General features: G+C 48.0%; 1 protein-coding gene across 1 annotated transcript; it reads left to right on the top strand.

Annotated features, from left to right (window-relative positions):
• The first annotated feature begins 8754 nt into the window (after nucleotides 1-8754).
• LOC137309939 (E3 ubiquitin-protein ligase TRIM39-like) lies at nucleotides 8755-10504 on the top strand. Its single transcript, XM_067977940.1, has one exon. The coding sequence runs from the start codon at nucleotides 9122-9124 to the stop codon at nucleotides 9677-9679; it is 558 nt and encodes a 185-aa protein (XP_067834041.1). The 5' UTR covers nucleotides 8755-9121; the 3' UTR covers nucleotides 9680-10504.
• Nucleotides 10505-11273: the final 769 nt, after the last annotated feature.

Genomic DNA, 11273 nt, shown 5'->3' with positions numbered 1-11273 from the left:
ATTTATCATGAAGCAAAACTATACAGAAGCAAGAGCCAATCAGTGGATGAGTTCACAAAACAGGACTTAACTTGTTCCCACACATCGATTGGCTTCCTGGGTCCAACAGAACAAGTGTTTTTGAGTATTTGCTGCCCTTTTCTCCGAGTCTTTATAACTCTGGTGCTCAGTCTCCACAGAGCTCAGTGCTGTAACGTGGGGTTAAACAGTACACAGGTGAATTAAAGCAAACAGCAGCAGCTGTCACACTTCCCCCCCAGCTGGGTCGTTACTAGAATTGTCAATCAGAATCAGCACAAACCACACAGTGGCAGCAACCATGTCAATCTGCAATGACACCCAGCACCTGGAATACCAGGAGATGATAATACTGACACATGGACACTGGTCACTCACACAGACTCACTGTCGTCTTATCTCATTAATTACAGAGAGGAGTGGGCCATTCAGCCCCTCGAGCCTGTTCCACCATTCAATGTGATCATGGCTGATCTGTATCCTATCTCCATCCACCCACATTGGCTCCTTATCCCTTAATACCCTTGGCGAGCAAAAATCTATCGATCTCAGATTTAAAATGATGAGTTGCTAACTTCTCTCCTGATTGGCCTGGCTCTGATTTTACGGTCATGTCCCCTTTTCCTAGACTCCCCCACCAGTGGAAAAAATTTCCCTCTAACGACCCGATCAATTCCTTTCAAAATCCTAAAATCCTCAATCAAATCACCCCTTAACCTCCAGGGAATACAAGCCTCGTTTATATAATCTCTCCTCATAATCTAACCCTTGGAGCCCTGGTAATATTCTGGTGAATCGACACTGCACTCCTTCCAAGGCCAATATATCCTTTCTCAGTGCGGTGCCCAGAACTGTACCCAGTACTCCAGATGTGGTCTAACCAGGGATTTGTCCAGCTGGAGGAAAACTCCCTCCCCTCGATATTCCAGTCCTCCACTTATAAAGGCTCACATTCCATTCGCCTTTTTGATTATGTTTTGGACCTGACGACTACATTTCAGTGATCTGTTTACACGGACCCCGTCATCTCTTTGGACCTCCACTGCTCCAGCTTTTCACCGTTTAAATATACTCACATCGATCCTGTTTTGGACCAAAATGGATGACCTTATACTCATGAGCATTGAAATCCATCTGCCACAGTTTTGCCCACTCACTTAATCTATCAATGTCTCTTTATAATTTTATGATCCTGTCTCCACTATTTAATATGCCTCCAATCTTTGTGTCATTGGAAAATTTGGATATAAGGCCCTTTATTGTGTTATCAAAGTCATTAATAAAAATAGGGAACATTTATTTTTTATTCGTTCATGGGATGTGGGCGTTGCTGGCGAGGCCGGCATTTATTGCCCATCCCTAATTGCCCTTGAGAAGGTGGTGGTGAGCCGCCTTCTTGAACCGCTGCAGTCCGTGTGGTGAAGGTTCTCCCACAGTGCTGTTAGGGAGGGAGTTCCAGGATTTTGACCCAGCGACGATGAAGGAACGGCAATATATTTCCAAGTCGGGATGGTGTGTGACTTGGAGGGGAACATGCAGGTGGTGTTGTTCCCATGTGCCTGCTGCTCTTGTCCTTCTAGGTGGTAGAGGTCGTGGGTTTGGGAGGTGCTGTCGAAGAAGCCTTGGCGAGTTGCTGCAGTGCATCCTGTGGATGGTACACACTGCAGCCACTGTGCGCCGGTGGTGAAGGGAGTGAATATTTAGGGTGGTGAAGACTGACACAAAGTAATTATTCAACAAGTCTGCCATTTCCTTATTTTCATTTGCAATATTACCTGCATCTATTTTTAAAGGGCCCACATTCCCCTTGTCTACCCTTTCTCTAATATAATTGTAAAATCTTTTTGTGTTAATCTTGATATCCTTCGTATGTTTGTTTTCATTCTCTCTTTTTGCAGCTCTCACTATCTTTTTTGTCTTCCTTTGCTGTTCTTCAAATCTCTCCCAGTCCCCTGGATCTACACTTTACTCTTCCCTTTAGTTTTATCTTATCTCTCACCTCTTTTGTTGACCGTGACTGTTTTATTTGGTAAGTCGAGCTCTTGCTCCTTAGGGGTTTATACAGATCCTGTATTAAGCTAAAATCTTTTTCTGAACACCTCCCACTGATCATCTGTCGTTTTACCAGATAACAGTTTTGACCAGTGTGCTGTCGTCAGTCTCTCTCATCCCATTAAAGTCAGCCTGATCAAAATCTAGAATCTTAGTAACTGCGTTAAGTTTCTCCTTTTCAAACCTAACATTTATATTATGTAATGTCAACTATCATATTATGATCACTGTTTGATTAATGTTCCCTTACTGTTAGATCATAAACTAGGTCTGGCTCATTACTCATTACTGAATCTAGCATGGCCTGTCCTCTTGATGGTTCTAGAATATATTGTTCCAGAAAACTATCTTGAATGCACTCAAGAAATTCACCACCTTTCTGAGTTGAGCCACTCTGCTCTTCCAAAGCTGCATTTGAGCCTCTAATTCACTCAATTTAATTCTTGTACTCCGTGCATTAGTAAATAAAACCCTTACTTGGGCAAAAGACCCGAACCTGACCTTCTGCCCTGTTGCTGCCTTTCTCACTTTGTGTAATTTAACATGTTTCTTATTTCTCACTCCTGCTGTAACGACTTTAGTTATTTCAGTGTTCCCTTCACCTGGAGTGTCTCTATCACTATTTATAACCTGAACTCTGCTCTTATTCCTTTTATCAATCATTAACCTATCATTTTACTATTGTTTCTGACTGAGACCTCCCCCCAGTATATTAATTTAAAGCCCTTTTTAAATAAATAAAGGCAGCAGATGCTGTGGTTGAACATTACTTGGCTGTGGCAGGTTTAAGGTCAGCTCTCAAGTCTTCACAATCACTCTTCTTCCGGAGACCTGTAAAAATCATGTTTGTTCCTGGGATATATTTCTTCAGATTCTCCAGGTGCTCTCTGAGTATGTCCTCACCCCAGGTAATACCTTTGTTTTTATTTGCTTCTGTGTAAGAAAATCCTTCAGCCTGGCCAGTCTTGTGTCCAAATAAGTCCGACAGGATTGGCCCAGTCTTGTGTTTGCCTCCAGTTTCAACAGTGTGACATTGTGCACACTTCTGAACAAAGACATCTTCGCACCCTGTTTATCCTTTCCACTCGGACCTTGGTCCCAGCCCGGTTCAGGTGGAGTCCGTCCCAATGGTCCAGCTCCCTCCTGTCCCAGTGGTCCAGCTCCCTCCTGTCCCAGTGGTCCAGCTCCCTCCTGTCCCAGTGGTCCAGCTCCCTCCTGTCCCAGTGGTCCAGCTCCCTCCTGTCCCAGTGGTCCAGCTCCCTCCTGTCCCAGTGGTCCAGCTCCCTCCTGTCCCAGTGGTCCAGCTCCCTCCTGTCCCAATGGTACAGCTCCCTCCTGTCCCAGTGGTCCAGCTCCCTCCTGTCCCAGTGGTCCAGCTCCCTCCTGTCCCAGTGGTACAGCTCCCTCCTGTCCCAGTGGTCCAGCTCCCTCCTGTCCCAGTGGTACAGCTCCCTCCTGTCCCAGTGGTACAGCTCCCTCCTGTCCCAGTGGTCCAGCTCCCTCCTGTCCCAATGGTACAGCTCCCTCCTGTCCCAGTGGTCCAGCTCCCTCCTGTCCCAGTGGTACAGCTCCCTCCTGTCCCAGTGGTACAGCTCCCTCCTGTCCCAGTGGTCCAGCTCCCTCCTGTCCCAGTGGTACAGCTCCCTCCTGTCCCAGTGGTACAGCTCCCTCCTGTCCCAGTGGTCCAGCTCCCTCCTGTCCCAGTGGTCCAGCTCCCTCCTGTCCCAGTGGTACAGCTCCCTCCTGTCCCAGTGGTACAGCTCCCTCCTGTCCCAATGGTACAGCTCCCTCCTGTCCCAGTGGTCCAGCTCCCTCCTGTCCCAGTAGTCCAGCTCCCTCCTGTCCCAGTGGTCCAGCTCCCTCCTGTCCCAGTACTGGTCCCAGTGTCCCATGAAATGGAACCCCTCCTTCCCACACCACTCCTTCAGCCACATGTTCACCTTCCTGATCCGTTTGTCCCGATGCCAATTAGCACGTGGCTCGGCTAATAATCCTGAGGTTACCATTCGAATTACATAGAATTACATAAAACTTACAAATACATAAAACTTACAGCACAGAAACAGGCCATTCGGCCCAACTAGTCTGTGCTGGTGTTTATGCTCCACACGAGCCTCCTCTCACCCTGCTTCGTCTCACCCTATCAGCATATCCTCTATTCCGTTCTCCCTCATGGACTTATTTAGCTTCCCTTTAAAGGCCTCTGTCCTTTTGACCTCAACTACTCCAAGTGGTAGCAAGTTCCACATTCTAATTTTAAGGTGATCGGCAAAAGAATCAAAGGCAACGTGAGGAAAAACTTTTTTACGCAGCGAGTAGTTCTGATCTGGAATGTGCTGCCTGAAAGGGCGGTGGAAGCAGATTCAATAGTGACTTTCAAAAAGGAATTGGATCAATATTTGAAGGGAAAAAATTTGCAGAGCTACCAGGAAAGAGCGGGGGAATGGGACTAACTAGATTGCTCTTACAAAGAGCTGGCACAGGCTCGATGGGCTGAATGGCCTCTTTCTGTGCTGTAATGATTCTATGATTCTAATTACTCTCTGGGTAAAAACGTTTGTCCTGAATTCTGTGTTGGATTCATTAGTGACTATATTATATTTAGTGGCCCTCGTTTTGGACGACCCCACAAGTGGAAACATCTTCTCCACATCCACCCTATCAAATCACTTCATAATTTTAAAGACCTCAAAAAGGTCACCCTTCAGCCTTCTCTCTTCTAGAGAAAAGAGCCCCAGCCTGTTCAGCCTTTCCTGATAGTGAAAACATCTCGATTCTGGTGTCATCCTGGTAAATCTTTGTTGCACCTTCTCCAGTGCCTCTCTATCCATTTTGTAATATGGAGGCCCGAACTGTACTGAGTGGTCGAAGCAAGGTTCGATACAAGTTTAACATAACTTCCCTGCTTTTCAATTCTATTCCTCTAGAAATGAACCATGGTGCTTTGTTTGCGATTTTTATGGCCTTGTTAACTTGCATCGTCAGTTTGAATGATTTGTGAATTTGTGCACCTGAGTCCCTCTGCTCCTCGACCCCATTCAGACTCTTATTTTCCAAGGAGAATGTGGCCTCCTCATTCCTCCCACCAAAACGCACCACCTCACACTTATCGATATTGAAATTCATTGGCCATTTACACACCCATTCTGCAAGTTTATTAACATCTTCCTGTCCTTAGTCGCAGTCCTCCTCAGTATTAACGATACCCCTGAATTTATTGTCATCCACAAGTTTAGAGATTGTATTTCCAATGAACATCAGTGGTCCCAGCACCGATCCCTGTGGAACACCACTGTCCACTTCCTCCAGTCTGAGTAACTACCTTTATCACTGCTCTCTGTTTTCTGTTCTGTATCCAGCTTGCGATCCATTCTGCTGCTTGTCCCCAGACTCCACAAGCTCTGACCTTAATTACTGGCTCAAACAATCCGGTCTGCTTCGAACAGGCAGCAGGTGTCTAGAGAAACAACAGCTTCCAGTGTAACACCAGGCACTTCAGAAACCCACCCACCCATTCCAGAAATACCCAGATATGGGAATCAGTGGGTGGAGATCCCGGCCCTCCTGCTCCTGCTGGAGTTTGTGAGGTCAGCGAGGCTCCGAATTTACACGGGGCCAGTGGGTGCCCAGACCACTCCTGCCGTGCCCGCCCGCCCCTGGGCTGGGGTTGCTCAGGCCGTGGGCCTTTTCTTCAGGGGTACACGTTTGCCCCTCGGGAGACCGGTACACCTCGACTCACTCACTGAACCGGCCTCCGCTGATTGTCTGGGTCCTGGCAGGGCCAAACACAGTGGGATATCCTGGGGTACTGAGTCCCTGTCTCAGGCTCTGCACCCTCGCCATCAGTGGCCTTGTAAGGGGTGGGCAGAGGGAACCCCTGGAAATGGCAGTGACCCTGCGGAACCCCCGAGGAACTTTGACCCCGACGTATGAAAGGGTCAACGCCCGAAGCATGGACTTGTTTGTTCTCTCCACAGATGCTGCCTGGCCCGCTGAGTGTGAGCAATGCCACGGGGGATCTGCTAATATTTAATTACAGAGAAATGTAAAGACTATATAACCCCACCATCCAGTAATATGAAGGAGGCTGGACCTCGCTGGGTCACAATTCCCAATCACCGTGTGCTTTGTTTACAGTGCCAGCTTCCACCGAATACAGGGGCCCATCGAATGTAACTCCTCCCCCACACAGCTCCTCTGGGGCAGCCCCTGTCCCAGGGAATGTCCTCCAGCTGTCGACTGGGATCACGGGAAGAGCGGGAATATCGCAAGGTCTGTTTATAATCTTACACAAGGATCACGGGGGCAGTGATTCATTTCTGTTCAACTCTTTGTTTTTCTCTGGTGTTTCTTCAGTCAGGGTTTAGCTCAGAGGATTCGAGGGTCGAGTTCCTGCACCTCTTTCCTCTCCACAACTCGGAATTGGTCCGAGTCTCAGACTCAGGGCTGGAGGGGGGTCCTGGGGAACTCACAGTGAACAGGGACTAACGGAAGGGACATAAGATTCATCCGAATTCTCAGGTGAATCCGCGGTACTGTTTGTAAACTGATGGAGGCTTTAATCAAGCTGTGGGCAGGATGGGACACTAACAGGAGGGAGAGAGCCCAGGGCACACTCCTGTATTCAGGATGGGACAGTAACAGGAGGGAGAGAGCCCAGGGCACACTCATGTATTCAGGATGGAACAGTAACAGGAGGGAGAGAGCCCAGGGCACACTCCTGTATTCAGAATGGGACAGTAACAGGAGGGAGAGAGCCCAGGGCACACTCCTGTATTCAGGATGGGACAGTAACAGGAGGGAGAGAGCCCAGGGCACACTCCTGTATTCAGGATGGGACAGTAACAGGAGGGAGAGAGCCCAGGGCACACTCCTGTATTCAGGATGGAACAGTAACAGGAGGGAGAGAGCCCAGGGCACACTCCTGTGAGCTGTGTGTTCCCAGTACAGCCGGTGCTGAGATTGTAGGGCTGCAACTGTGAGTCTGTGGGATGTGTTGTGTGCCGGTGAATCCCCTCCATTGTGTCTGGGAGAACGTGAGCACAGTGCCAGGGGCTTGTGTGATTAAACTGACTGCTACTGTGTGTCTCCACTGCAGTGTTTGCACTGAGTGTACAGCACTGGGACCCACACACTGCTATTTAACAGGGATTCTGATTGAAGGCCATTGATTTAACATGGGATGAATCCAGTCTAAGAGGTAATATGGGGCTGACACTGTCTGGGAAATACTGACACTCCCACCCTGCAGCTGTCAATCATTGATCTGAGTGGAATAACCCAGTCTGACCAATCTCTTGCGGTGGGGCAGGTTAGGACCCATGAAGGAGATCTTCTGATGGAGGCAGAGGGGATGGCCGAGGGACTAAATGAATACTTTGCATCGGTCTTTACCAAGGAAGAAGATGTTGCCAGAGTCTCAGTCAAGGAAGATATCGTTGAGATGGGCTAAAAATTGATAAGGAAGAGGTACTTGAAAGGCTGGCTGTACTTAAAGTAGATACGTGACCCTGTCCGGATGGGATGCATCCGAGGTTGATGAGGGAAGTAAGGGTGGAAATTGTGGAGGTACTGGCCCTAATCTTCCAAACATCCATAGATACAGGGGTGGTGCCAGAGGGCTGGAGAATTGCAAATGTTACACCCTTGTTCAAAAAAGGGTGTAAGGATAAACCCAGCAACTAAAGGCCAGTCAGTTTAATCTCAGCAGTGGGGAAACTTTTAGAAATGATAATCCGGGACAGAATTAACAGTCACTTGGACGAGGGTGGATTGATTAGGGAAAGCCAGCACGGATTTATTAAAGGCAAATCGTGTTTAATTAACCCGATGGAGTTTTTTGATGAGGTAACAGAGAGGGCAGATGAGGGCAATGCAGTTGATGTGGTTTATATGGACTTTCAAAAGGTGTTTGATAAAGTGCCGCACGGTCGGCTTATCATCAAGATTGCGGCCCGTGGAATAAAGGGGGCAGTAGCAACATGGATACAGAATTGGCTAAGTGACAGGAAACAGAGAGCAGTGGTGAACAGTTGTTTTTTGGACTGGAGGGAGGTGTACAGTGGTGTTCCCCAGGGGTTGGTGCTGGGACCACTGCTTTTCTTGATATATATTAATGGCTTGGACCTGGGAGTACAGGGCAAAATTACAAAAGTTTCAGATGACACAAAATTTGGAAGGGTAGTAAACAGTGAGGAGGATAGTGATAGACTTCAAGATGATATAGACAGGCTGGTGGCAAGGGCAGACACGTGGCAGATGAAAATTAACACAGAAAAATGTGAAGTGATACATTTTGTTAGGAAGAACGAGGAGAGGCAATATAATCTAGAGGACACAACTCTAAAAGGGGTACAGGAACAGAGAGATCTGGTGGTATGTGTGCACAAATCGTTGAAGGTGGCAGAGCAGGTTGAGAAAGCGGTTAAATAAGCATACGGGATCCTGGGCTTTATAAATAGAGGCATAGAGTACAAAAGTATGGAAGTCATGATGAACCTTTATAAAACACTGGTTCGGCCACAACTGGAGTATTGTGTCCAGTTCTGGGCACTGCACTTCAGGGAAGACGTGAAGGCCTTTGAGAGGGTGCAGAAGAGATTTGCTAGAATGATTCCAGGGATGAGGGACTTTAGTTACTTGGATAAACTGGAGAAGCTGGGCTTGTTCTCCTTGGAACAGAGATGGTTGCGAGGAGATTTGATAGAGGTATTCAAAATCATGAAGGGTCTAGACAGAGTGGATAGAGAGAAACTGTTCCCATTGGCAGATCGGTCAGGGACCAGAGGACCTAGATTTAAGGTGATTGGCAAAAGAACCAAAGGTGACATGAGGAAAACTTTTTTACACAGCGAGTGGTTAGGATCTGGAATGCACTGCCTGAGGGGGTGGTGGAGGCAGATTCAATCATGGCCTTCAAAAGGGAACTGGATAAGTACTTGAAAGGAAAAAATTTGCAGGGTGGGGGAGTGGGACTCGCTGGATTACCCTTGCATTGAGCCAGCTCGGACTCGATGGGCTGAATGGCCTCCTTTCATACTGTAACCTTTCTATGATTCATGATTCTTTGATTCTTCTCTCCTCTCTAGGGCAAAGGTCACCAATGAGCCTGGATCCAAAGACAGTAAACTGGAACTTGGTTCTGTCTGATGATCTGAGATCAGTAACATGGACTGAATGGGAACAGCCCTACCCACCTCACCCAGAGAGGTTTAAAGACTGGGCCCAAGTCCTCTGCTCCCAGAGTTTCTCCTCAGGATCCCATTCCTGGGATGTGGAGACTGATGGGCAAGGCTGGGAAATAGGGATTGTGTGTGGGAGTGTCGAGAGGGAGGGGAAAGACTCTGTTCTTGGATACAGCAGTAAATCCTGGTGTTTGGGCTTTTTTCTTGGTTCTCTCACAGCCTGGCAAAATAATCGTTTCACTGACCTCCCACCGATCCCGTCTAACATCAGGATCCGAGTTCAGTTAGACTACGAGGCCGGGACTCTGTCATTTCACCGGGTCACTGACTCACTGAGACATTTACACACATTTCAAACCACATTCACTGAACCCGTGCTTCCAGCATTTTATTGTGGGGACAAATCCCTAAAACTGTTAAATTAATCCTGATGTCTGAGACTCGGATGACGTTAATTCCAGTTTCTCAGCCCACTGTGGCTTCACTTACGGGTTGGCTGGATCTGATTGGATCACTCCCGGATCTCCCCCTCTGATGATGTCACTCCCGGATCTCCCCCTCTGATGATGTCACTCGCGGGTGTGCCCCTCTGATGATGTCACTCCCGGGTCTCCCCCTCTGATGATGTCACTCCTGGGTCTGCCCCTCTGATGATGTCACTCCCGGGTCTGACCCTCTGATGATGTCACTCCTGGGTCTGGCCCTCTGATGATGTCACTCGCGGGTCTGCCCCTCTGATGATGTCACTAGTGGGTCTGCCCCCTCTGATGATGTCACTCCCGGTTCTGCCCCCTCTGATGATGTCACTCCCGGGTCTAGCCCTCTGATGATGTCACTCCTGCGTCTGGCCCTCTGATGATGTCACTCCCGGATCTCCCCCTCTGATGATGTCACTCGCGGGTCTGCCCCTCTGATGATGTCACTAGCGGGTCTGCCCCCTCTGATGATGTCACTCCCGGTTCTGCCCCCTCTGATGATGTCACTCCCGGGTCAGCCCTCGGATGATGTCACTCCCGGGTCTGCCCCTCTGATGATGTCAGGAGCGCAGAGCTTTGCTGTTTTTAAGGATCCGTGGGGTCTTTGTGCTTTTCTTTGTCAGGGTCTGTCACTAACGCTAAAAATAGTAACTTTAGGTGAGTTTGCTTGTAATTCGTGGTGTTACAATTGATTGTCCACTTCAGTTGTAGAATTTTACGACTTCAGCTCCAAAACGGTCGTGGTATAAATCTCAGTAGTGAATGATAGTAGTGACAGGTGTGACTGTATTAATCTCAGTAGTGAATGATAGTAGTGACAGGTGTGACTGTATTAATCTCAGCAGTGAATGATAGTAGTGACAGGTGTGACTGTATTAATCTCAGTAGTGAATGATAGTAGTGACAGGTGTGACTGTATTAATCTCAGGAGTGAATGATAGTAGTGACAGGTGTGACTGTATTAATCTCAGTAGTGAATGATAGTAGTGACAGGTGTGACTGTATTAATCTCAGCAGTGAATGATAGTAGTGACAGGTGTGACTGTATTAATCTCAGCAGTGAATGATAGTAGTGACAGGTGTGACTGTATTAAACTCAGTCGTGAATGATAGTCGTGACAGGTCACGGTCCCTTTAAAGAGCTGCTCTGAAATTCTGAGGCTGGGGTTGAAATTGTTCTTTGGCCGTTGCTCAAAACAGCGATGGTGAATCGACAGCCCGAGTTACACTGACTTCAGTGGAAAGGGAAATCGTGCGGGGTGTAAAATGGGCTGTCCATTCACTATCGCCCGTGTTGCACTAACACCAGAGACTAATTCCACCCCCGGGGTCTCCTGGGCATCGCTGAGAGCTTCTGGGACTGCCCAGGGGGGTAACACATCTGTCCTAAACTAAGTCAATGTATTGATAGATTGGACCAGACTGGGAACTTTTAATCTATGGTTTATGGGGTAATGATTTTTAGTTTATTGGACAGTAAGGTTCCTCCAGGGCTCACGACCAACATGAAATGGTAATATTATGGGATGTTGAACTGAATTGG

Source organism: Heptranchias perlo, unplaced genomic scaffold, assembly GCF_035084215.1.
Source record: "Heptranchias perlo isolate sHepPer1 unplaced genomic scaffold, sHepPer1.hap1 HAP1_SCAFFOLD_192, whole genome shotgun sequence".
NCBI lineage: Eukaryota > Metazoa > Chordata > Chondrichthyes > Hexanchiformes > Hexanchidae > Heptranchias > Heptranchias perlo.
The sequence above is the reverse complement of the archived record's forward strand: the minus strand, read 5'-3'. Positions and strand labels throughout refer to the sequence as shown.

Bases quoted from the DNA above. Each gene is read 5' to 3' on its own strand.
- LOC137309939 (XM_067977940.1), top strand. From the start codon at position 9,122: ATGATTCATGATTCTTTGATTCTTCTCTCCTCTCTAGGGCAAAGGTCA.